At 42.0% G+C, this 27,864-nt stretch overlaps 1 protein-coding gene across 2 annotated transcripts; it reads right to left on the bottom strand.

Annotated features, from left to right (window-relative positions):
- Positions 1 to 151: 151 nt before the first annotated feature.
- cacnb3b (calcium channel, voltage-dependent, beta 3b) lies at positions 152 to 24,893 on the bottom strand. Of its 2 annotated transcripts, none has more exons than XM_084367207.1 (14): positions 24,669 to 24,893; positions 9,840 to 9,959; positions 9,468 to 9,590; positions 9,222 to 9,343; positions 8,956 to 9,008; positions 8,631 to 8,650; positions 8,361 to 8,441; positions 5,911 to 5,969; positions 5,595 to 5,695; positions 5,292 to 5,443; positions 4,129 to 4,224; positions 3,855 to 4,025; positions 3,717 to 3,764; positions 152 to 3,626 (listed from the first exon to the last, which is right to left on the bottom strand). In XM_084367207.1, exons 1-13 carry the CDS (start codon positions 24,705 to 24,707, stop codon positions 3,735 to 3,737), a joined length of 1,167 nt encoding a protein of 388 aa, XP_084223333.1. In that variant the 5' UTR covers positions 24,708 to 24,893; the 3' UTR covers positions 152 to 3,626; positions 3,717 to 3,734. The 2 variants fall into 2 exon arrangements, with proteins under 2 accessions (XP_084223333.1, XP_084223332.1); XM_084367206.1 differs by lacking the exon at positions 24,669 to 24,893 and adding an exon at positions 14,415 to 14,495.
- Positions 24,894 to 27,864: the final 2,971 nt, after the last annotated feature.

Genomic DNA, 27,864 nt, shown 5'->3' with positions numbered 1-27,864 from the left:
AAGGCGTTTAAAAGGGAGACAAACACCATCACTGTATGGTATTTCTGGTTTCCACTGGACTGAGCATCTAAAAATACAAACATGGCACGTCTGCCCTCTGCTGGTGACGTTCTGACTCACTGGTGAGAAATAAAAACACCGCACACAGAAGTGTTACTTAAATGTTGTTGTGTTTTATTCACCTCCTCTCTTTCAGATGTGCTATTGACAAAAGATGCTCCCTGTACACATCGTCATCAGACACTGTTGGATATCATTTCATGTCATCGACCCGTCAGAAACCACGTGAAATGTTGACATCATCATCAGACCAGACAACTTGTTCAGTATTGAAGGTGGGTACAGCATAACGTTTAGTGCATTTATTGCATCGTAAAGCAGACATAGAAATGATAGTAGTGCAATTATACCCCATCAGAACTGAGGAGATATCTTGATAGTCTCAGCTAGTGTCTCGTCAATGCTAGACTTTGTATTGCATACAGAATTTAGGCAAGTGGAACGCAACAGGAAATAATAATTGTAAAAAATTGTGCTTTGGAGGTCCAAAGAATAACTTTTATAGAAATTTCCTGCAATAAAAATTAAGCAAATAGACGGAGCATATATATATATCTTTATATGATTTTCTTAAAATTTTTATCGAAAGACTGTGCTCTCTGTGTTTCATCAAGTAGACGTTATGTATCTAGAACCTGGTCCTTCAGAAATGAATGTGGGGGTCAGTGGAAGCAAACTTCACGGTGGTCCTAAACAACTGCAGTGCATCGTTTAAACAGAGGAAAATACATATAAACACATGCTTTCTGAGGTGTTTAATATAGAATTGTGTACTGTGACTAAAACCCTTCTACTTTCTGTCAGCATATGTCTGTTTCTGTGCAATTTGATAATAATAATAATAACCATAATAATAATAACCATAATAATTATAATAATAATATCTGCATATTGAATATACAGTATGTACAACGAAGCCTTGATAAAGAATACATGTGACTGGTTATGTAGGTCATGTTGAACGGCTCGTGATGTGACAATGGTCCCAAAAAAGCCCTTCTGATGAAACAGGAATATAACATGTCATGCACATACATTAGCATATTTACATAAGTGGCATGTTAGCTGAGTTTTATAGTTTTATATGAGAACAGCAGATGGATTAATGTGAGAGTTTCAGTGCTTATTGAGATGCATTCTTTTTTCTTAGTACTGTAAGACACAAAATAAAGGCAAATAGATGAATAAATAAACACAGAAGAGACTGTTGCTCAAGTTTGGTATTTGCAGCGAAGACATTTAACTATTCTGGTGGTTGAATTTGTCTACATATGTATATTTAATGGATGTGTTGCAGCTTGTTCGGCAGAGAAATAAGCAGCGGTGGATATGAGAGTAACGTAAATATGCCACCAGAGGTCGCCCTCCATATACTAATAGGCCTGCAGTACACATGCTTCTTTCAGATGTTAATGCCAAAAGATGGTGAAATCATTTATGGGGCTTCTTAGTAAGGGGTGATAATGTCTTCTTCTTGTTGTAGCACAGTGATGTAGTGGAGGCTACTTCTTAATTCAGAAGCTCCATTGATGTCTGAACATCTAAAGAGAAGCTGGGTGTCTATAGTTCATCACTTCTTCAGTTACCACTTCAACACTGTGTAGCAGGGAAGTGTGAAAGTTACAGCCCAGACTAGACTATAAGATGTTAACTTTTCTGCAAACCAGGGATATGTTCAAATGTGTATGTGTCACACGTACCATACGTAAAGAAAAGGCGGATGACTCCAGCTGTGTTTGTGCCGACAAATCAGGGTGTTTTTAATGCGATGTTCACGTTTCTCATATCACGTTTAAGTTACATATTTATGACCTAACCTTTAAATCAGGAGGTGCAGGGGACGGTTGTGGAGTTATAGGCGAGGTCACAAGCTAGTGACCGCCGTTTGAGGCTGTGTGACACCACTGGATCTTGTATGGAGACCTCGGGACAATTTCCAGCTGTGTTTGAGGCAACAAAAAAATAACATTTTTGTTGAGAAGTAAGAAAATCTCCAGGCATGCCGGTGGCGGCAAAACCAGGTATTTTAAGCCCAAACATAATCTGTGCTTAACCCTAACCAAGTGTTTTTTGTGCTAAATCTAACAAGACCATATTAGCACAGCGTTGTCACAAGATCAAGATCCTAAACCTAAACAAACAAGAAGCCGCAACATAAAGAAACGTGTTTCAACATATCCGTGGTTTGCGTCCGTCCTTCTTTGGCGACACCTACACATGTTTTAAACACTTTTGCATCTCCTGATATCTGCTTATGCTACATGTTATTTTTCTGGGCTGATTGAAGTCTGTCAGAATGAAGCATTTTACTTTTGTGGGGGGGTCAGCAAATGCATACTCCTGTACAACAAATGATTACTGGAAATGATTAAATGTGATTAATAAGAATCCAATTTTAGGCAAATGTGAGTTAGTGATTGTGTATTAATTGTTGGATGAGCCTTCTTGTCTCAGGAATATCAAGAACCAAAGTTTTTGGTTGATACTGAATGGTATTTTTTCATTTTAGTTAGTTTAGGAGTTTGCCAGCGACCACCTCCAAACGAACCACCGTTACTGTAAATAATCCTTACTTCGACCAGCATTTATACATTCAAGCTGCGACAAAAGATGCATATAGACTGTTGATGTGCAAGCCTGTGCTTGTCTCGAATGAGTTTTGCATCACTGTTGCGTACATTGTGATCAGCCATACTGTGGGCCAAGATATGAATTATAGATAGAAGTATAGATAGTTACTGTAAAAAAATAAATGGAAATTTAGAAAAGGCTACTGGATAAACGAGGAGAGAAAGCAAGTGAGAGAAAGGAATAATTGTGCCTTTGAGGAAACATTTGGTTAAACTGGAATGACCGCTCACACGGAGCTGTACACATGGAAGACAAACTGGTTTTCTGTCGCTCTCTGGGACGCCATGTTTATCAGAGAGGAAACCCTGGGAAGCTATTCGTGTTTGTACATTGTGTTATACTGATAGCGCTGCTATGCTACAGTACTGTATGCTAACAGACTCTGACTTCACAGGTGTGATATTTGTCTACAACAAGAGCTGAATTAGCCTACATGTGTCTGAGACAGCCACTTCTGGGTGTCTGATCACACATGGGCTGGCTCAGCTGTGCCATGTGACCTCCAGTGTGAAATCAGGGACTTGGGAACAAGGTCAGGAGGGTGAGGAAGGGAGGGTGTCGTGCAGTGACTGCACTGCTGGACTGGTTTTTATCACCAGTCGGTGTGCAGCTGTAGAAAGCGGCCCTGAGTTGTCGCTTGGCGGTGGGAGCAGGGAGCTCTTACCGAGGGGGCAGCAGTGAGGCGGAGGCTCCTCCGGTCAAATCTTCCTCCTCCTTCTGCTCCTCTCCCTGCTTTTGCTTCTCCTCTTCCTCCAGCTCATCAGCCTCCTGCTTGTTCTCTCTCGAGGGACTCTGCTCTTGTTCTCGTCTTCGCCCCGGGTTGTGGCCAGAGAAGGTGGTGGCTGGCGTTGGAGAGATGAGGGCTGCTGCTGCCCCCTGGTGGCGCCCTGGTCCCTGTCCTCTATCACCTCCTAGCCCGATAGCACAGGCTGCTCCTGTAAGAGATCAGGGGCACAGTTCAAGAAAGAAACAAACTAAAGACCAAACCTTGTTAAAGTAAGAAAGAGAAACAAACATTTTCTCACCTATGTCTGTGGTCGCAATCATTCTATCAACTCTTGAGTCTCAGAAAACTAAAAATGGACACAGGAGGCAGGAAAGTTGTAATTAATAATGCAGTCAAACTGTTAATTAATGAAGCCTCAGCTGTGTGTTTGTCTCACCTGTTGGCTGGAGTTAGCTGAGGGTGGGGTGATCACGCTTTGGTCCAGTAAGGGGTTCACAGGGGCAGAACAGGGGAGGTGTGTGGCACGCCAGTAAATTTCCAGATACTCAGCAAGGTGTTCACATGCGTCCTCCAGCTGGTTCTCATCCAGGATGACATCAAACATCTCCTAACGAGTCAAAGATAGGAACATGAGTACACCAGAGATCAACGTGTGACTCTCAACTCTTTTTCTGAGCACTGAAATTAGGAGTTTAGGCAGAGAGACGTACAGGTGGACACTGAGCTAGCTTGTCCCCTGCCATCATCTGGACGTTGAGGTGTTTGCTTTGTGACTTCCCTCGAGATTTGATCAGCCTCTGGAGAACCTGTGAGAACAGCCAGAGATGAAGAGAGCCGAGCAGTGAAAAGAAGAAAAACCTGAGTAATTTCTTCATGATGTCCCTTCAAGTCACATAAAGAGACAGCAACACAGCTTATCTGAACACAGTCTTCCATCTTTCAACCTCCTTTAATGTGGAGTCTGAAGTCTGAAGTCTGAAGTAAAAGTAAATTATACATTTATTTACATGTACTGTATGTATTTACTGTATAGAATGGGTTGACTGATTGTCAGATCCAATATTCAACATTTTTCTGAATATGAGAATCTTTGCTTTTTTTTCTTATCTGTTTGCTGATTAAACAATTTAATTTAACCCTTTGATGAGCAGACTATGTTAAACGCTCTCTAATGCGCAACACGGGTAACAAAAAAAAATTACCTGCATTAATTTATTATATCATGTTTACAGGATTGGGTCAATCGTGTGCATTAGAAGGTCAGTGAAACAAAAATTATTTTTATTCAACAAGTAAATAATGATTATCAAAAACAAGTTGATTCAGTAATACCTGGAATACTGAATAATGAAATTAAATTACTGCAAAGATGTAAAAAAAAAAATCAATCAGGTCACTTTTGAGCTGTGTTTCACATCAAAGGGTTAAAAAATGCACAGCTTTTGCTCTGATGGCGTCTGCAAAGTAACTAGTAACTAAACCTATCAAACAATTGTGAGTAAAAAGGAGAATATTTGCCTCCAAAATGAAGTGGAGTGGAAGTGTAGAGTGGCCAAAAGGGGGAATACCCAAGTACATTTTAGTACAGTACCTGAGTAAATGTGCTTAGTTACACGCCATCACTGGTGAAACTACATCATCACGCAAGCGCTGTAGTGCAGCAACTAACTAAACTCATTAGTTACTCATGTTTTATCTTGTTTAAATGCTTCACTTGTATGACAAATGTTTGACTTTTTCTTGCTTGAATAAATAACCAAAATGATTCAAATAGTTAAGTTATCCAATATTCGACTGTTTCACATCTCATCTGAATAATAATCAACAACCATATAGTCAGGAATCTTAAATGAAGTTTATGTGGGTGCTTTACTTTAGGTGAGGAGACTTTGACATAGACGATGATGGGAGCCAGAGACGTTTTGAGGAGCTGTGCCGGGTGGTTGATGGTGTCTGCATCCAGGACGACCAGTTGAAGAGACTTGGCCAGCTCAAAGATCCTCTCTATCTCGCTCTGAACCTCGGCTGTCAACAAACGAGAGAAAGACGGGGAGATGTCACATTGAACAGAGCAACCTCACTCCTTAAATCAAAGAAAGCAGAGGCATCTATTCTTAGCAGGTATTAATCTTTATTTAGCACAAAAACATCAAAGAGCAACTTTCTGTTCGCTCACCCAGACTGGAGCGTGTGTTGGATCTCTCCATTATGGCCTTCTTGTTCAGCACCGAGCGCTTCGCCAGCGACAGATCAGCAGTCACCCGTGTAATAGAGATCCTACGGAAGAAGCGTCTTATCACATCACATCCACAACCGTTCCATTTCAAAGGAAGAGATGAACTTGTACTCTCTTGAAACTAAAAATAAATCGTCATCATCATGTGTCCTATCGACCATGAAACGTGATTCCACGAACAGCTCTGCAGCTCGGTCACAGCGTCGCTGTACGCTGAGCTGCAGCCGTAGAGAGCCGCGCACATGGCCGTACCCACCTGCCATCAAATCTGTGCTTTAGGAAGTCAAACAAGGCTTTCTGCATCATGTCCGTTACCTAGGCGACAGATAAGAGGAAGGAAGAGGGGAGAGAAGTTAGGAGAGAGAAGTGTCATGAAATATACAGTTACGCACACACATTTAGCCCCACATTAGTATTTTCTTTATAACTTTTGATAGTTTAGTTTAGGCCACCTATATAGTATTTAAAAGCACTATATAAAAGATTTAATTAATAGTTTATTACAGATGTTTTCAAAGCCTCCACAGGGGAGCTACAAACAGTTGCTCATTGAATGGAAGTACAAAGATTTTGCTTTATCCTAAGAAAATCCTAGCAGATTTTTTTTATTCAGTAATTTTCTATTTTTTTTTGTAGGTTCTCTCCTCATGTGTCACCTTACATTTTTACGCTTTGTCTTTTTCCCACCCTTTTTCTGTGTCCACCTGTGTTTCATTAGTTAATCAGCCCGTGTGTAGAAGCCACTCTGGTTCGTCTGCATTTCCTGTACCAGCTTTTGTTCCCCGCTGCTTTCAAGTTTGTTCTTAGTTTTGTAATCTTTTCGGGTTCTCTTTAACCTGGTTTTGTTGCCTGCATTTTGATTTTTTGATTTAAGCTTTGGTAATAAACCTTGCCTTCGGTGCAGTGGAGTCTTGCCTTTGTTTTTTGTTTTTGGTAAAACAGCTTTTTCTGAGCTTTGTCTGAAAGGAGGCTGTGTTTGTGCAGACAAAAAAAATGGTATTTTTGATGAGTAGTCCAGACATCTCCAGCCATGTTTGTGGCAACCAAACCAGGTATAAGCCAAAACAATATATTTTCCTAACCATAACCAAGTGTTTTGCTCCCTAACCTAACCAGACCATAAGCACAGCGTTGTCACAACATGAAATAGAACATTTTACCTCAAGAAACGTTAAAATGCAAAATAAAGAAATGCCAACATTTATTCTGGCGATTGGGTTAAAAAGGCAGTCAGCAAAGACAGAAATGAGCAGCGTTGAAGTCTCCCTCCACTCAAAAATGCATCTTATAGCTACTTCAGTTGGATGTTTAACCTTCAGTTTGCAGAAGGATGAATGTACAAAGACATACATCCATCAGCCATCAAATTAAAATTATTATCATTCCAAGCAGAGTTTATTTTTGTCTTCAAACATGTGTGGAGGGGATCTTTAAGGATGACATGGAGAGAGATGGTGTGTGTTAGGGTGAAGTCTATTTTCAAACAGTCCTAAAAAATGGATGGCCTTCAGGATAGGGGATGAGGCGCACAGTAGTGTTGCTCCTCCACGGTGTAACAGAGCGATGGAGAAAACAGCGAGACTGCACGAGAGGGAAAGGGGAAGGCATCGTCGTAGAACAATGGCGAGCAACCGAATGTAACGTGTACAAGAGAGACAAAGCAGAGAGGAAGAGAACGAGAGGGGAAGAGAGAAGGAGGCAGGCTGGCGTTCACCACTGGAGCATCCCCAAAGCACATCACCAGAGCGCTGCATAAATATTTCACACACACACAAAACAAACGGCTTGGCACACAGCTTGCTCAGTCACAGAAGAGAGAGCGAGGCAGAGAGAAAATGTTGAAGCACAGAGACATTCTGTTCAATTACACGCCTCGCATTTCAGCATATTCGACGATTAATCGAGTTTTACTGCAGCGTGTTTTCATACATCTCATCTCATGTGTGTTACAGTTCCGTATAGGAGAATATCGCATGCAGTCGCTGATACAGAGGGGCATACGTGCAGTTCTGTACGACGCAAAATGGATCGACGACTCGTCTTGTGTGCACTATAATTTCATCAGGATGTGACTGTGGTGTTTAGTATCAGTGTTAATGGGATAATGGAGGCGAGAGTGATTCCCTTTAGATCAAACCGGGCAAGTCCATACTGGACCAGAAAATTCAGCCCGGATTAAACTGGAACAAACAAAGGCAGTCCACAGAAGACGACCAGAGGCTGAGCTCCAACACTCAAACATGTCACATATGGTTGGTAGTAGCAGATATTTTCATTACTGACTTATTTACCAACGTTCTTTTTTGTTTGATGAATTAAATAAGTGTGTCAAATAATTATAAATAACCGTCATACTTATTTGTCTACTAGTAAAATAGGACGACATGATAACAGGCTGTACAGAGGCACAGTGGGGCTTCGAGCTTCATGCTAATCATTAGCATGCTAACATTCTTACAGTGACAATGCTAACATGCTGATGTCTAGCAGGGCTGAGAGACTTCACCAGTTGTCTGCAAACAAAACTCTGATGGCTTTAGACGACGAATTCATGAACAAAATTTAATTTCCGTCGACTAATCGATTCATTGAGTCATTGATTTCAACACATGCTCCATATCTGACAACATCCAGGTCAAAACTCAGGACTTCAATAAGCAAAACCAAATTATACAAAGTGAAAAGCGACACTGACGGCTGTCTCACCTCGTAGCCCTTCAGTGAAGGGCCCACCAGCACCACCGGCCGCATAGAAGGGACCACATCATACGGAGGAACATGTTCGGTCTGCAAACACAAACGGAGGTGGAAAATATACAACATGTTGACACAAGAGTGATAAGTGGACGCTCTGCATGCCACAGAGCCATAAAAATGCACTTAAATGCATCAAGTCTAGCGGTATGAATAAGGGTGGTCTTAAATAAACTGTAAAAATGTCAGGTGTTAAAGTAATAGGCACAATGGCAGACATACCTGTTTTTGCTTCTGTTTGGCTTTCAGAATAAACAGAAGGAACGTTAAGCAAGAGAGATAAAAGCTAATAAAAACATTCTGACAAGTCATTACTTCAGGAGAAACTGTCAGTTTTAGGGCTCTGTAAGAGTTTAAAAAGAAAGCATGCATGCCGTGCTGGACTGAGGAAAAGTACATTTACATTGTGGCGATTCAGTCGCCGCAGCTCGCATAACTGTTACGTTAAGAACAGTCCTGTATGTGAATCTGACCCTGAGAGAGCATGCGGTCCCAGAAGAAGCAGAGCAGACAGACTCAGAAGCAGGACTCCTGCGGTCCCACCTACCTGCAGATGGCGGGGTGGGCATCCAGCCTCCGGATGAAGCGTTCCCTCCTTTCCTGTGGAGCAACATAATGCAAAGCTTCATTATGCGTGAATCCCCTCAGGAAGCAATTTAGAAAGAAGGACTCAGAAAACAGAGCAACACGTGAGCAAGAACTAGTTCTACAAAAAAGTTTTCAAAGGCTTTGCTGGTTGAATTAGGGCAACGCAGAGAGACAGAGACAAGTAGAGGAGTCATAACAGAGACGCAGAGCGGTGTGACCTCTGACCTCGCTGCTGCTTTCTGCTCTTGTTTTATCCTCATGGCCTCTAGTTTGACTGGGCTCGGGATGAACGTGATGTCTGCCCCTTCCTTCACCAGCCGACCGATCCACCAGTCATTGTTGTATTTCTGCACGATGACAGGGAAACACGCCTTTTATGACTTAGAAGTTATGCTCAGAATGTGTTGACGTGGATAAAAGGTTTTTTTATATGCAAGTCATGTGACAATCTTAATGCTGAAGGCCTCTCACCTCTTTTATGTGCAGAAAGTCTTTGGTTTCAAAGTTGATAGCAGCACCTTGGATTGGACTATCTTCATCAAGGGCCCCACAGTAACTCACATTGGTTTTTACTGCAAATGCTACTGGTTTGGACTGTGGAAAGATAAAAAAAATTAATATTCAAAATAAAATATAAGGCAATATACATCGTCACTGCCTTTGTGCTTTATTCTGAAGGTCAGTTTTGTTTCCATAGACCTTTATGAACCGACAACAAGATTAAATGTGTAATGAAAAGCAGCCCCTGAGTATTATTACGACTCAGCTGTTTTCACGCTGCTCCCCGGGAACTGAAGATGAATTTAAAGTCAAGCACTGACCTTTGACCTCTCTAGCTCTCACCTTGGCTCTCTCCAGCTGCAGCTGAGCCTGGCGCTCGGCTTCACGCCGAGACGCCTCCTGGTCCTCCTCCAGGGACAGGTCGGAATCCGAGGGTCGACTAGTGTAGGAATCGGCTGAACCCTGAAAGAAAAGAGGAGAGGAATATAATAATAAATATGATGACTCCACCACAGTAACGCACCTGACAGCTAGTAGCATGTGTTGCAATTTGTTCAGAGCTACTTCTGATAAAGTAACTATTGACTTTTAGGCAACATCTCCGATGCAGCCTCAAACAGATCACCTACATCTCCCTCCATGTCTTCCATGTCTCTCTCCTTGTTCAACCTGTCTCTGAACCTGCCTGTCCTTTCCTGACGCCATGTGACCCAGCCTGCAAGGACCAGCCAGTTCCTGCAGCTTTCCAAAGCAGCCATCTCAGGGGAACATGTGCGTGAGCACTGCAACAACACCAACTACCAGCACAGTGCTTGTTGTCTATTCATCCACTCAGCCAGACAGATGTTGGCAAAAGCCGAGAGACTTCAACCAGGAAAAAACACACAAAAGACGCAACTCTGACAGAGTGCAGGTAATTAAGCCTGTCGTGACTTTTGTTGGACGATGCATCCTTGGAGAAAATATTGCAAAAAAACGATGTTATCATCATTCAAAGACAATTTTATGCCACTGATAAAATGATGATATAATATCATAATAATGCAAATTCACCCTTTCAAAGAGCAACAAACTTCTAATTCTTTAGAATATAGAGACACTGGAGGAAGAAAGTGGAACAAATATGATAATATCCTGTATAAATAAAACTGAAAGAATATGAAACAAACTGGACTCTAGGACTCTGTTAACAGAAACTGCATGTAAACACAACTGACAATATCATCGTCAGCAATAATGATCAAGGTCATGCGATAATTCACAAAGATATGTTCGATAAGTCGACAACAATACTGATAATACAGGATGATACTACAAAACATAACGTTCAGTCCATTTTCTAGACTTGAGATCGGTCTGCATCAACAAAGGATGTGGTGTAGTGTCTGCAGACAAATCCATTTTAATTATGTTTTTTGATTTTGAAGTTCATGTTCTTCATCATTATTCAACCGCTTTTCACTCGGTGGTCATATAAAATGGAGCGACGCCTGCTAGCTTGTTTAGTCAGGCAACCCCGAGCTGCACTGCTCTGCTCTACACCTGACATGCCCCACTCTTCACAATCATCTACCAAACGCACCCTGTCAATGTGGCGGTCTATCTAAACTGCAAAAATCTCCCAACTCTCCCTCTGCCTGTCAATGCCACCACTGCCCTGTGTCAGTATTGCTGCATGTTCTTTCAGCCCCACCACCATCCCAGCATCCACCTGTAGGCTCCGAAGGCGGAGTTCAAGGTGTTTTGCCCGTCACTCCCCAATATCTCAATGTAAACATATGTGCGGGGAGTGATGAGATCGGAGCCTAGACGCCAAACTCTAAATGTTTTGCTGCTCTATTAAACAAACGTGTGTTGTCTGATTGAAATATTCTTAACATTACTTAACATTTTACATATGAAAATATTTAACATACAAATCACAAAATTCATTTGGACGAACAAACCTGGATAAAAAAAAATTAACATATAATTCAAATGTGTTTGGCTGACAGCACAATTCTTGCTGCTTAGAAAGTATTTAAAGATAACTCCACCAATCTTTCTACATCTTGGTCTTGGGGAGTACTACTGCTCATGTGAAAACAGTATAAAGCCTTTTGTAGCTCCGGAGGGAGATGATGCATATAATCTGATAAATCCCTCCAGTGATGTCAATCAGTGGCTAAATTACATTGTGGGTAATGTATGTGCCAGATTTAGAAAAGGAAGAAGAATGCATGGGATTAAAAAGACAATATCTCAGTACGAGTTTCCTGTATAGATTATGATCATTTGTTTTTAAGAAGTCCATAATGAGTCCACAGTGTAACTGGCTTTTCAGAACGTGGCGCCTAAATTACCCACAATGCAATTTAGCTTTGAGGGACATCACTTGAGGCAATTTATCAGATTACATACAGCCTCCTCTGAAGCTAAAAAAAAAAAGGCTCTATACTGTACTTTTTTCACATATGCAGTCGTACTTCCATGAGTCAAATTGGCGGAGTAACCCTTTAAAGGTCACCGACCTAATAACAAAAACATCAAACTCTTCTCCATGAAAAACTATGAAGGAAAGTAATAAAAAACTAACACAGGACCTACACATAGCCTACAGATCATGTCATACACTTTAAAGTTGATACACACGTAAACTTCCTGACTGATAAAACTCTGATAAAGCCTCACTTCACCACGTCCTCCTTAACATCTCACTCCAGCAGCTCTTCCCCTGGTGGCTGCAGTCCCGGCTGGGTGCAGGGCTGGAAGAGACTCCTCACATACCAGACAGGAGCACCCACATAACAGCCAAATATAGCTCAATAACAACGTCATCCTTCTTTTACCTTTTTTTCCCCTCAACGTGTCTCCTCCTCCTCCCTCTTCTCTCCCCTCCTCCCCACCACCTCCCTCCTCCACCCCTCCTTTGATTTTTTTCCCCTGTCCCCCCTCCAAAAAAAAAAAAAAAAAAAAAAAAATGCTTTAGCAGATTCCAGCGCAGAGTTTGTGGATATCATTTGAATATCAAAGCCTGCCAGAGTCTGAACAGTCTACCAGCGGAAGAAACAAAACCTAATTAAAGCACATGGAGCTCTGCGGATGGATGAAGAGGAGTGATATTCTGAAGTAGACAAAACCTCTTTAGCACAAAATTCCTCGGCACCTATTTTGATCGCACTTTTTTATTGCTTTATATTGTTTTGATTTGATGAAGAAGGTCTTTGCACAAATTCCCTTGTCGATAAAAAAAGAAATATGAAAAGAGAATTAGATAATAAGGATTTTGGACAATAATTTTCTGGCGCTGAGAGACAGATATTGTCACAATAAAGCCAATAGTCACTTTATACTGTATGTACAGAATATTCTGTCACCAGTGTGTTGCTCCCTCTTGCCCCAATACTGATGTTACATTCCAGAAAACACTTAATTTTAGATTAACTGTCTGACAGTGACAGACAAGTTGCAGATAATTTATTTGACTGTATAGTCTCACATCGCAATATGCAATAGCTACAGTGATCCAGTGCACAATAAGTAGTAGCTTTACGATAATGGCTTTAAAATTTCTCACTGAAAATATAATCAAAACACATTTCAATGCAGAAACAATATTAAAATATAGCATTTTTCTGTTTCACAGACTGAGACTTGACAGTCACGTGACATGAGCGCAGGACAAAAGAAAAGAATGGGCAGAATGACAATTAACAATAACAATTTTAGAGTCATATTGTGAAACTACTACTTATTGTGACACTGCTACGTAGACAAATATAGCTACTACACATTTTGATGTGAGACCGGGTTGGACACAGAGCTGTGAAGTTTGTAGAAGATCTCTTTCAGTTGTATGAGAAGCTTTAAAAAACCTCGCCTATCTCTCTTTTCCTTCGTGCCTTTCGACTGTGTGATAAGTGCCTGATGTTCACATATTAAAGCCAATTACCATGTGGTTTTGACAAACGTCACCCACAACAGTGACACATCCTTCAGTGCTGTTTTCTTCAAAGCAATTCCCAGACAGAGAGAGACGTCAGACTCTCGCCCGTTTTGTATTTCTCTCCCTGCATCCAAACGTATAAATTCACCTTGTGTTTGTTGCAGAAACCAACTAATGAAAACTGAAGATTTTTAAAATGCTCCACAACTGATATACCAACCGGAAGTAGAACTAACAGAAGAACAGAATTTATGAATGTGAAACTGTGACTAACAGATAGCTTCACAACAGTTTTTGTCTGCTGTAATCTGTCCTCTTGTTCATACTGGCCTTTAAAAGCAAAGGCCTAAAGCTCTTCCAATGTTAGTGATGTGGGACAAAATCTTTGTCCTCCAAAGTTTATCTGAAGTTAATATGAGGCTTCAGGGGTCTGAGTTAAACAAATCAAGTGCAAATGTCCCTTTTTTGTGAAAAGAAAACTGAAATATTCTCACTTGGCAGTGGATATGGTCCCCCACTTCCATTTGAAGAACATTACCTCTCTTTAATTTTGGGAATTTCACAGTGAACTCTGAGTAACAGAACCACAAGGATGAGCTCAGCTACAACATTTAAAGGTACAAATGCCTTCATAAGAAGACAGGAGATTAAGATGAAAAAACTGAGTCCAAACATTCAACAGATGGGCCCACAAGTTCAAGTCAGAGCTGCGAGTTGAGATGTACAGACAAACTGCATGTGTACAGTACAGCATGTCCACAGAAGATGAGGAGAAGGAGGGAGGGAAGAGAGAGGAAGAGTGGGGAGATGCTGGCAAAGTGAGTGAACCAGAATAGACTTCTGCTGAGACAAGAGTGAGAGGGGAGAGGGGGGGGAGGAGAGGAGAAAAACACGAAGACGCCTCGGAGCAGACAAACGGGGGGACTCATGGACGGAGAGACTGAGTTTGCATGCAGAGTGATTAAACAAAACGGGCAGCATCAACAGCGTACCTTGTTACAGATGAGTCCTGTGGCGCTGGAGTCGGAGGCAGACATGATTGTGCTGCCAGCGCTCTCTTCTCCCCCATTGCACAGAAAGAGGCAGAACCCTCCTCCTCCCCTTCAGCCCGTGGTTACAGGGGGGAGAGAGAGGGTGGTGCGCTCAGCCTAAGTGCTTCACAGCTGACGTTGCTGCGCTGCCTCAACAGCCATTTCCTATACAAAATTGATGCCCTGACTGCAGCACTGGTGTGTACACGCCCGCATACTGGTACAGTACGGTGGGGCTCATGCAGCTTCGAGGCAGCCCTCATGTAAGGAAAGGAGCTTTCCCTCTCCTCTCCTCTCCTCTCCTCTCCTCTCCTCTCCCATCTCATCTCATCTCAACCCTTTCAAGTTTCTTCCCCACACATTCCTCTTATGTCAATTTCTGCTAAGAGAAATCCTGAAAAAGTGACACAAAATCAACCAGATTGGTCCGTTATTAACTCTCACAGAGTGCAGTATCATTTTCCACCAGGCACAGATTGAACTTCTATAAATAAGGCAGAACAAAGACTGAGCAGTTATGTAATCCATGCTAAGTAATAATAACAATAACCCTGCTGTTATTGCCGTTCCTCTGCCAATTAGTAGCACTCATTGCTTAACAGGTGACTGCCTCAACCAAAGGGTGTGATGTTAGCGGAGGACATGGAGACCGAACGAGAGGAGGACACGGGTGGAGAAAGAAGAAGATCGTTGGTATAGAGGAGGGCAGGGCTGTGCCCGCCTGTCTGTCTGTCCTGCACCATCCTCCTGACAGGAAGGTGATGCATGAGCCTCCAGAACAGAAATGCAGCGGTGAGTCAGCAGGCAGCCATCTAGAGTCCATCAGAAGTCTTAATAAGCCAGCAAAGAGGTCTCTATAGTAGGAGCCAGCCTCGTTGTTCCCGGCAAAGCCAGGGCTGCACGCCTGCTCTCCAGGTTGCCCCGGGCACTGAGGACCCTACTTTGCAGCCATTATGCTGGCAGCATGCGCTCGCTCACCCTCATTCAACTTTGGCTGCTTAAGAATTAAGTGCACTCCACCAGGGCTTTTAGCAAAACATGTCTCAGGGCTATATTTCTTCAGTGGCTTTTTAAAATTAAGGGGGAAACAAGCATGCAAGCTTTCAAATGCACACACATGCACATACATATTACTGTAGTTAGAGCAACTACAGTAACTCCCTCAGAGAGAAGATAGGGTGACTGTTTTCATCATTAGTGTTGTGCATGAAACAGCCATTGAGTAGTTGCCTTTCAGACAGCGGGAGAGGAACGCAGAGATGGAGGAAAAAAACAAGAGCTAGGACCAGAAAGAGGGCAGCAAAGACGATTCACACCTGAAAAGCGAATTGTAACTGAGAGAACTTAAACACTAAGAAGAAAACCTGACCAACCTTTTTTAAATAAGAACTATTCACTTGAATTGAAGATAGGGAGACAGAATGATAAAGACAAGGTGTACGAGTGTGATGAAATCAGAGGGAGAGATAGTCAGTACATTGGAGCAGTGGTACCAGCGATTAACAGCATCATCTTTTATCAGGTTTTTTGTTATTTTTTGCTTTTCAGTCGGTCTAAATATAGCCCTCCCTGCCTCTCCTTCCACTCCTCCCATCACAGACTGGGGCTGGCAGTGGGGAGAGGAATCGCGGAGGATTGTCAAAGTTCACTGAGTTTTGATGAAATTCCCTCAAGAAAGAACAAAGCAGATTTAAGACTGGCTCAGCTATATTCACTGATGCCAGATAGCCCATCTGAATGTGAACTAGGTGCCTATACGGACAATAAGAGCACACAGGCTTGTCCCTGTTCAGTCTACAGCATGTATACAGTCTCTGCAGCTGTTTTTTTTTCCAACAGGATGATGATATTACATCTTGTGTTGTTCAATCCTCCTGATAGCGTGATGCAGGTGTGCTTCATAATGTTTCTTTTTATAGCACTTCTCTTTAAAGTTCACCGAGGCTGTCACATCCGTGGTAAAAAGAGATGCACGGTGACGCAAAGACAAAAATCTGAACATTTTCATGTGGATGTGGTCTTAGGAAAAGTAGGTAAAGTCATTTAAAACTTGAACATTTAAAACCCTCGTTGGATCTGTGACACACGCTAATTAGAGGTTGTGTTTTCGCCGTGCTTAGTTGGTTGATTGGTTGGTTTGTCAGCAGGATTACACAAAAACTATTGAATGGATTTTCTACAAAACCTTTGGTGCAGATCTGGATAAAAGTGACGGATCCAGGAATTATTTTTTCACTTTCTTTAACATTGTGAGATAGGAGGGCTTGTTTTGACATTTTCATCTATTTCTCAGGGAATAATACATGGATCTTGATTAAATAAATCTAGTGTATTTAGGTGGCTGGTATCTATGAGTGAGTACGGATCCAAATAGAAATCTGTATCTAGTTTTATTTGACAATGGACTAGGTTTGATTGAATTGAAGGGGACTGTTGGGCCTCGGTGGAGGTATGCACTCTGAGTGCCATTCTAGTTTTATATATCTTATTAAGTTATTTTCTAAATCATCAAATATCTGATTAAAGATAAACAGGAGTAGGAATTTGACATTCAATGTCAAACATTTACACCAGACAGTTTAAGGTCAGTACTACTGCAACAGCCACATATCAGTTGTTACAATAAAAGTATTAAAGGTCCAGCATGTCTGGAACATAATATTCCTAATTATGCTTCTTTAAGCGTTTAAAATATTTGAAGCTGTGTTTTTGTAACCTTAAAATGAGCCTTTTATATCCACAGAGGGAGCAGGTCCTCCACTGTCGGCCATGTTGCAGCCTACAGTGGCCCAGAACGGACAAACCGGAAAAGGTTTTAACACTGGCCTTTACCATTTTTTGTGTTTTTAGCTGCCACTGAAGGAGAGGGTGAAACAAGGGGTGTTCAGTTGGTTGTAATCTGCAAACAAACAGCTAGATGAATCCCACACACGGGACCTCTGATGTTTGGTACTGGACATTTTATTCTTTTTTTTTTTTTTGCTGAGCACCGCAGAGCCGCCCAGTGCACCCACACTCTTGTACTGTAAGCAACTGAGAAGCTCTGCACCATCTGGGAACTTCAGGGAAAACACAGTTCAAGATTTCAACAACAAATCTGAGATTAAACACAGCAGTCACCTTGCCACGTCCCCAACCTTTTGACTTGTGAAGAGGCACTTCACAATGTGTGTGCAGCTGGAGCTGAGACAGCATTACAGCCAGAGGTGGATCATCATCCAGAGCCAGAGAGAAGGTCTCTTGACAGTGCAACCAGAGTAGGGCAGAGTGGATCAATAGGAGAGCTACCCAGATTGATACACCATCCTGTCCCGAGCTGCTCCACCCTCCTCCTGCTCTAATGTTACCTCAGGATACTTTCTCCCTGCCTGTAATGAGCCCTTGGCAGCCTATAAATAAGCACATCCAAGTCACTTCAACGCACGCGACACAACTGCTTTCTCACCAGGTCCTCATAAAGAACAGAGGACATCTTGTGTTAGCCAAGCGCAAAGAGAAATCGCTACAGATGCAATGAGGACAATGTGATGACGTGAATCATCACGGATGGGTCGACAGTGAGGCTGGCTGGCGCACAGTGGATGAAGAAGAGCAGGACACAGCGAGCCTGGCCAGGAATCGCTATCTTTCATCTACGACTTGGCCTCGCTGGCTACGCTGTGCATACTTAGGCTTTCATCCCTCCGGGGATCCCTCAACCTGACTTCACCAAACTGCTTCAAAGTGCAGAGAGGCTGGAGCTAACCCACATAAAGCTGTGTACCTACAGTGCAGCACAGAATGGCACAGTGCTGCTGCATCCTTCATTAAATCAGATGTGTTTGTTAGAAGCTGACCTGATTTAGGCTTGAGGTTTGAGTCAGGCCTAATTGGCGCGTCTTGACTAGTGGGCTGAGCTAACTGAGGGAATGTCAGACTTATCAATATGTAATGGTGCCCTACATAGTCGCACATTCCAGCTTTACATCTAAAAAAAAGTGCGTTTTCTTTCACGTTTGAAACATTTTCAGCGACCGCAAAAGGTTGGATTATCAAAATAAAAGTCTTGTGAGCAGATGTGAGCGGCAAGAAAACAAGATGAGGTGTAAAATAGTAGAATAGAGTGATGTCCTAGATAAGACATGCCAAATATCCAGATGTCACATGAAAAAAATGAGAGCGCACACTTCCTTATTCTGACTTTGTTCTCGTCTTTAATAAGTAAAAAAAATATTTTTTTAAGAAAGCAGCAGTTTCCACACAGGAAACTCCAGGAGAAGCTGAGCTGGAATCTCAACATTGCTGCTTCATCAAATTTAATCAAGGCATTGCACACTGATGTGCCAACACACACACACACGCACGCACACACACACACAAACACACAAAGCACTTTGCTCCTCATGGGACAGGCTTTTAGTGCTCTGTCTCATGCAGTATTTAATTGACCCCACACAGGAAGCCTCGCGGTCCCAAATGCACTCCTTCCCCCCACCGACGGAGAAAGCTTGAACGCCTGCAAAGTATGCCCGCAGCTTCCCACCACCTCTGTCACACAACTGCACTAAATGCCATTTTCTGCTTTAGTGCAACTCAGACTTCCCACAGAAATGTCAGCGCTGAGGGTGAGGAGTTTGGACGTACATCAAATTTTTTCCCAAAAAAACGCTCAAATGTGGGCAGAAACACGGCCGTGCCCCACTTTGACTGCCGCATACATCAACTCCATTTCTCAAACTTTCACTCAAAATTCCAAAAGCAGAGTTGAAAGATTCTCCTTCTTCTCGAAAGAAAAACCTTTTATCACCATCTTTCATTCAAAAAAGCATATATTGTTAGGGTTACAGTGGCTATCAATGCAATTTTTCAGCATGGATTAGATGCAGAAGAGATAGCAGCATACTTACTCAGTTGGAGGTAGGAGAGCACACTCCCCGTCTCTCTCGCTCGCTCTCTCTGCTAGTCAGTCATGGTGTGCTCTCTCTCTTGGGTAACACTGAAGTGTACTGTAGCGTGCTTGTAAGCAGACTATCCCTCTCTCTTTCTCTACACCCCCCTCCTCCTTCTCCGCTCTTATTCTCCACCACTCTCAGTACACAACCCTTTGCTACGTCAGTGAGGCTCTCACTGCTCTGCATATCATCCTTCCCCACCCTCTCCTCCTTCTCTCCTCTCCTCCCTTCATCTCCACCTCCAATGGGAATCTGTATCGCAGCCGCATCTACAGTTCATTCAGGACTCTGTCGTGATTCAACATCACTGAGGCGAACGAGGTTGCAAGTGTGGATATGTTGGATCTTACGGCAATGTGGATGGCTGAGTATTACATCCATATGTGATTGATTAACATCTCATTCCAAACTCACAGACATCGATATACTGCCTCCACTCTTCTGGGACGGTTGTCCACAAGGTTTTTTAACTTGGCTGCAATATTTTGGTCCCTTTCACCTAACTGAGCGTTAGTGAGGTCATGCACTGACGGTGGGTGATGGTCTGGCTTGAAACAGACGTTTCAGTTCAACCCAAGACCGTTTAGTTCTTTGATGGTGCTCAGTAGGAGACACAAAGCTGTAAGCACATGTTGTCTGAAATGTCACTGCATTAGTTCTGCACGATGTTGGAAAAAACTGGCATCGCAATATTTTGGTTTTCTGCAATATATGTTGTAATATGAAAAAACAGAGTTTAGTCATCCTAGAATGACGGGGGTGATTTCGTAGGAGAACGCGTTTTATCACACAACCAAAGCAGGTTTGTTTGATAAATTGTTCAAGAATGATTGTGGGTAGCTGAGCGTGAAGAGCCTGCATGTCACTCAACAGCAACAAACTCCCATGTATCCAAGAGCACTTAAACCAGACTAAATTATGTAATATTAGATGCGGCGCTGGAGTCAAGAAAACCTAAAGCGAGACCAAGTCATGACCAAGACTGAGACAAGACCAAGACCAGCTTGAGTCCCATGCTGCATGACACACTTACAATAAAATGTGGAACATGCGAACCATAGGCACTCATGAAACTGATCTAAAAAAAAAAAATCCACATAAAACATTTGCATACAGTAAAAACACCTCCAGAAGACAAATGAACATTCCTCTTCATTCACCCCTTTTATTACCAGTATGTGTGTATGTGTGCAGTAAGTGTACCTTTAGAAATGTCTTGATAAAACAATCAAAAAACACTGTAGAGGTGAATTATATCTGCAGAAATTCCACTTTGTTTTCTATGAGTACAAAAATACAAACACAGAGGAGCTGACACACTCGTTGTCCAGGTTTTACCATCGACCCGAGCATCAGGTTTTCTGGGTGACTCGTCTTCCCATAGAAACCATCATTCAGTGCAGACTGTACCAAACAGTTCAGTGAAATCTATGCAGTTGTGGTCTTGAGGTTTGCTTTTGTATCAAGCAGCAAAAAAGCTGTAGCGTTATGTGTTTGAATTAATTTGCCTTGCTTACTTACAGCCCTAAATTACATGTTGTAGCATTAAGATTCCCTTTATTGGCACTTTATTGGACGTATCAAGCCCAGACCATGAAAAATGGCCAAAAAGTGCAAACAAGTAAGTGGACAGGGGTATCTACAACATTGTTATGTAACTCACAAACACAAAGAGAAAATCTACAGTCCTATCACATTGTTATTTTAGCCACTGTGGATTTAAACATGTCAGAATCCAAAAGTTTAGAGACAGGAGGAAGTCTTGTGGTGGTGAGGAGCTATGGGAGCCATGTAAGTTGTCTCTGCTCGACATGTGGAGGCGTCCCCAGCGTAGCCCTCTGTTCACTCAGTGTGTTCTGTAGATGTCATGGCTGGCTGTGCTCTGACACCCGCTCAGCCGCTCAGTGTGTGTGCGTGTTACGGATCTGCACAGATGTGGCTGTGGGAGGTTTTTGTTTTTAACCATGAAAACATCTCAAGAGAAAATTCTGCTCCATTTCTTAATTTGTGTGAAATGGGAACGATACAGTGTGAGATCAACATCTAAAGGCGGTCTGACAACATAAAACCATGACTATGGGTGATGTGAAAATCTCCAGCAAAGTTGAGATCCATAATTCATAGGATAGGTTGCAGGAAACAGTGAGGCGAGGGAGAGAAAAAAAAAGGAGGGAGCGAGAGATGGAGGAGGCATCCATTCGAATTTTGCATGAGCAGTCGATGTGAATAAAACATGAATGAATGAAGGTTTGAAAGTTAAACTCCACGGCGCTTTGCGCTGAGCGGGAGACGGGCAGGAAAAGGAGAGGGGGCAGCTTTAGGAGCTGCACCCAAGCATTGAGTACAGATGTCTCTGAGTCTGTCCCATAAGAAGCGCCTCTGTGGGCAGAGCTGCCGCTGCTGCTGCTGCTGCTGCTGGTGCATTATGGATGAGGGGCTATTTTAAGGCGATGCTGCGTTTTGATTTTTGAGTGGAGGGAGATGACACCTGGCTGCTGCCAAATCCTTTCATGAGGTTTGTACACTACTTGATGGGTTCAGACATGCAGGCGCAGCTTGTGTTCCAACACAGACCTGATCCCTGTTTGAAGTGTGCATGCCAAAAGGAGGGAGGAGGTAAACAGACCGGTGGGACGCCGGTGGAATGAGCGAGGGTGTCACCAAGCAGCTCGTCACGCAGACAGTGTGCTCTATGTACAGATTAGGCACACGTACAGTATAATGTCTGCTGAGGTTGGTAGTTCGGCTGTGTAGCGTTTCATTTAAACTCCACACGGAAAGGTTTTTCAATGTGCCGAAGTAAAAATAAGCGGGAATACATGTCCAAAAAATACAAGATATTAGAGTGACCTTCCAAAATGATGGCATTGTACGTTTCTGAACCCTGGACGCATTAAATTTGCATGTTTCATATGGATAATATTACCATTTCTACAAAATGTTTCAGCTCACATTCAGATTACATTTATATGAGCCAGCTTGCTTATCGGGAGGAGGAGGAGATGGTGGTGGCGTGACAGCAAGGCGAGAGACAAATGTTCGAGCGACCCAATCACCAGAATAAGTACGTTTCTGCAAAAACACAGATAAATTTAAGCTGCATGCTTCTTTTTGTTTCAACTTAATGTTTGTTTGGGTTCAATTGTCTATTTAAAACGTCATGGTTTGGCTTAAAAAACCTCTTTTGGTAAAAAAAAAAAAAAAAAAAAAATGTTAATAAACATGTTGAGTGCACCTGATGTGGCACGTTTTGTACAAATGTTAGTACGGTACGTAGCCTACGCCACAGAAAACTTGGTTTGCAGAGACGTAAACTGCTAACATTATATCCTGCCGACTGGTTCAACACTAAACTGGATACTTCTAGCATCCATCTGTACATTTTGCAGTCATCTTTTTGACAACACAAAGCTAAAACATGATCCTTTCTTAACCCTAAGCAAGTGTTTTTTGTGCCGTAACCTATCCAGATCATAAGCACAGCATTGTTACAACATAAAACTGAAAGTTGAAACATACAGAAATGTAAAGTGTCAACAGATCCTTCCTTTGTAGAAACATTTGTTGCAGTGTGTATTAAATGGCCCAAACTCTAGTCTTGTTCTCTGTCGGTCTCAATAGGTGTTATGCTTCAACCTCAATCAACTCTCTAACCAAGATCATGTTGCGAACTTTACTTTTCAAAGAATTCTGCTCTGTAACTTAACAATTTTCTCAAGTAGAGGACAAGCAAAGGCAACATGAGGAAGAAATCTTTCCAAAGCAGGCGTCTCATTTCTTATGTGCCCCAATATGATGGTATAAATTGCCCAAGTTGTTTTCAGCTGAGTTTTCAGAGGAAACGTTTAATTTGAAGTGCAAAACTTGCTCCAACGAGTTGCTGAGGAGACTTTTAACACTCCGCCCGGGATGAATCTAGTGCTGAGAGACTGACTGGACCCCCTGCAGTTTGCCCGTCAGACACACACTGAAGCAAATGATGCAATCATCTTGCTTCTCTAGAGGACCTTTTTCCCAGCTGGCAGCGCAGTCAAAATCATGTGTTTTTGACTTTTCAAGCACCTTTAACACAGTCCAGGCGCTCTGGGTGAAGAAACAAGCTCACAGAGATGCAGATGGATGCCCCAAAGGTGTCCCGGATCACAGATTATCTCACCAGTGGGTTTGACAATCTTCAGAAAAGTGTTCATTCTGAGAAATATAGTCTATCTACTGTATCTATCTATCTATCTATCTATCTACATAAAACGCACAAAAAAGACAAGACAATAAAAGAAATTCAAGCTGAAAGGTTTTGAGACTTTTTGCTGAATTATTGCACAGTTATTTCATCACACTTTTCTCCATTATAAAACCATTCTCTGTTCTCTATTCACCAGCTAACACTGATACAACAAACCACACAGAGGATTATTACATTTTAACATCCTGAAATTACAATTCTGAGTCATTTCGACAAATATTAATTGCAATGTCGTTTACAGCTGTCAGTGCATCATCACTGGCACACATGACAGTGTTACAGAGGGAGCTTTGACTCTACATTTCCATCTTTAATATTTAGTTTTTCTCCTTCAACAGTGGTGCTTTCACTTTTGATCTTCTTTTGTGCAAATATTCATTATTCCCTGATGTCAGTCTGTTGCAAAAAGCACCGAAGATGTACAGAAAGACTGGATAATAGTCAGAATATAAACCTAATGAGCAGTCTCACGTGTGCAGAGGAGGACAGAGTTGCCGTGTGGACAGCAGACACTCAAGTATGAGTAAAAAGCCACTCTGACTGCATGTGAAACACAATTACTGTCGCTTATCGTGGAGCTAAAATGTGATTACACCCCTCATGACCCAATAAATGATAAGGCGGACGCATGAACGGACCCCACAGTGCAATGGCTGTTTTCATCTGTTGCTCCAGCTGACCAGTTATTATATTTTGCTCCAGATGTTTATCACGGACGTTTTAAAACCCCCTCCCCTGCAGCAGCCCTGCTCATCTGTGTCTAATTTCTGCTGGCAGACTGACAGAGCCGACGCATGCCGAGACTCCTCCACTCCGAAGTGAAAGATTCCCAGTGAGGTCAGCCTGTCTAATTTCATTATCGGCATCCCAACGAGGACCTGCTTCTACCTTCGCTGCTTGTTTGTATCCAAGGGATGCACGACGCATGCAGCACAGCCAAAAATCTCATTCAATTACCTTGACCACCCTCGGAGAGAGACAGAAGGGGGAGGAGGAGGAGGAGGAGGGAGGAAAAAGAGGAGAAAACTGATAATAACCCACCTCGTTAAGCAGAAAGACGCTTGAATTGGTCAGGGACATCCGCAGTTACCAGGGGGGGGGGGGGATCTCGGTCACCTCAGCACAACTTGGGTGAAAACAGGGAGCCACAGTTTCTCTGTCAGGCTTCAACTAGAGGCAGAGGAGCACGGCGCCTCGTCCAAACATGTTCACAACACGGGAGAAGACGAGTCCTCGCTTCATGTGGACCTCCGGCGGCATCTGCGCCGTAAAAACCTCCAGTTTGTGGGTTCACGGCATGATCGATGACTGTACACAAAGCCGCACGCACGGACACACGGATGGATAGATTACAGCTTTCTTAATAAATTATGCAAGACCTGCACTTTTCACACAGCCCGCTTTCTATTTTTGAATTTTTCTTTTTTTTCTTTTTTGAACGTGTGAGTTTATTTGGCAGCAGCTCGTTTTGGACTCGTGCCCAGAACTCACTCACTCACTCACTCACTCACCGACATGTCTATTTTTAATTATAATTTAAAATGGTGGATTTATATCTACAGAATTAAACCGGTCCCTCCTCTCAAAGTGTGGCTCTGTGTGCAAATGGCTTCAAGCTGAGGATGTGTGTGGCTTGGAAAGAAGGGAGTGACCCATTATTTTATATCTCCCACTGAAACTTCATTACACATGGAGAGGAAAATTAAATATGTAAGGCAATTAGTGGAGTCTTCCTCTGCTGCACTTAAATGTGCAGTTTTGAGAAATGTTTGATTGGGAGGGGACGCGTTGTGTTCAGATGGGATGCAGGTCTTCTCGGTTTTCACTGATCCAGCACTTTGGCCCCCTCTCATCCTGTAAACTCCTTCCATTTACACAGGGCCAATCGACCGCTCCAGTCAGGTAGCATACAGCAGCCTCCTGTAAATGTCACAAAGACAGGATGCAGACGCTGTACACAGGGTCACAGGGGCTGCTCATGTAATGGACTCTAGCCATTTCACACTTTTGATGATCTTGTCCGTGCTCATGGATGTCCGGGACAAGCAGGACTAAGATGTGGTACATCTGCTGATCGTGTTTAAAGACACAAGCGTTTGTACTTGGTGTCGTGTTGAAGGCAAACATTGGTGAGGACCCAAATGCAAAAACACCCAGGAGGCCGGCAGGATTAAGAACAACAACAACAAAAACAAGCTTTTAATGAGGAGCTGAAAAAACAGAAAAACATGGAATCCAAAAAACCCAGAAGTGCAAAATACAAAAACACAAAGACCAAAAGCAAAAACTAAACAAAGTACAACCAAAAGTATAGTTCAAACCAGTTAAAACACGAGGAACAAAAGAAAACAAAAAACAGGAACATACAACGAGGAGACGCTCGAAGACACGGGAACGGGCTCAGGTGAACTGAACAGCTGAATCACACAGGATGAGCTGACAAAGACAGCAGGGCTTAAATACACACAAAGGCTGACAACCAAACAAGACACAGGTGAACACAGAAAGAGCGGGACAATCACACAATAGGAGGAACTGAAAAGCAACACAGGACACATGAGGGCAAAACTTCAAAATAAAACAGGAAATCACGGAAACAAACAGAATCATGAAGATGACAGAAACATTTTCTTGTCCCTACAGTTGAATGTTTGAGCTTCACTGTGCAGTTTTTGACACCAGAGGGCTGTTTTCACATCATTTTCTATGTGCTCATTGAATTTTAAGAGGCAGGCCTATGAGCAGGATTTGTGACATCACAACTAGTTTTGAAGGCAATCCTGGTCGAGTATTCAGCGTATACAAGTGTGATACGGAGCCTTCAGTACACACACACACTGAGAATGGACTTCAGAAGTAAGAGGCATCTTGTGTCCAGTCGTTAAACTTGTGAAATGAAAATGATTTTCATATTCATATTTATATATGCTGTCATTTTTAATGAGGGAGAAGGAACAGTCGCCATTTGTAGGATTGTCTGCAATAAGAATGTCAGAAACATTTATTAGGGAAAGTCCTTTGTATGCCTTAAAGGATAAATTCACCCAAAAAGGAAACTTTAGTCATTATCTCCTCACCCTTATGCAGATGAAAAGTCAGGTAAATTTAAGATTTCAGCTTAAAGGGGCACTAAGTAGTTTTGGAGAAGAAATTCAAACTTAGAATTTTAATATTTACAATATTAATGAAGTAATAATTTTCTATATCAAGCTGTTCTCAGAGGAAAATAAGGTCCACCAAATATAAACATATAAAGTAAAACAGTATGAAATTGTGTTTTCTTTGCGTCGTCCATTAAGGTGGGTTTGTTTATTCAATTATGAAAAACGATGAAAAAGGAGAGTTTGTTTATTTCATGTGCTTTTATGTATTGTACTTGAATAATAATCACTTGAAAAACCCATTATGTTTATACAGAATCCAGTTTAAGTTTATATGTAAGAATTGAATAAAAGCTAATGGTTTTTGTAGAAATCTACATGAATTTAATTAAATCCGACTGAAGTTATTTCATTTATTCACCTTTACTCAATATGATGGAAAAAGTCTGCATTAAATGTGACAATTACATAAAATGAGAGGGGACGTGTGAGAGGCTTGATGAACAATGGCGCCGACTGCTGGACAAACCAAAGAAAAATGCAACACAATACATTCTGTACTGATTCACATTTATATACAGTATTATGTATGCAATACTCTTTCATTCCCTCAAGTGAAATCTTTTGTTTTATTTTATTATTTATTTGTGACATGTTTTTTTTGTCTCAATACACTTTAAAGCTACTATTAATGTTTGTGCATATAGTATATAGTATGTTTTAGTTGTTCAAAGTTACTTATCCATGCATCTGTTCTTGAACTCTGTGGGAATATCACTGTCAGTTATTGGCTATATCAGCCAGGCACAGTCGCTTTGTTTGATACTATTGTTCTTTTAATCAATTAATATTTAATGTTCCTCTTAATATCTATATCTTTGTCTCTGTTTATATTATATCTCAGTTTGCATTTAATCTATATCATCAACAGTATTAGTTTATTCTTGCACTATTTTTCTTTTACTCTAATCACTTTAATCAACAATACATGTTGTGTACTGTTGAACCCCCATACAGTGCCTCAGTTTGCACATACTGTAGCATGGCAGCTAGTCGTTCTTGGTGGCTAGACTATCACTTCTTTACTGTGTGTTTGTTATCCTTATATACTGTTCATACTCTTCTTCCCTTATTTA

This window comes from Pagrus pagrus (assembly GCF_965226575.1).
Source record: "Pagrus pagrus genome assembly, chromosome: 11".
Lineage (NCBI taxonomy): Eukaryota > Metazoa > Chordata > Actinopteri > Spariformes > Sparidae > Pagrus > Pagrus pagrus.
This window is presented reverse-complemented; position numbering and strand designations above follow the sequence as displayed.

Excerpts from the sequence above, each read along its gene's own strand:
- cacnb3b (XM_084367206.1), bottom strand. The coding sequence starts at position 14,459 with ATGTCTGCCTCCGACTCCAGCGCCACAGGACTCATCTGTAACAAG. Across the intron at positions 9,960-14,414 it reads CAGGACTCATCTGTAACAAG|GGTTCAGCCGATTCCTACAC; the intron begins GTACGCTGTTGA and ends CTTTTCTTTCAG. Across the intron at positions 9,344-9,467 it reads ACTTTCTGCACATAAAAGAG|AAATACAACAATGACTGGTG; the intron begins GTGAGAGGCCTT and ends GTCATCGTGCAG.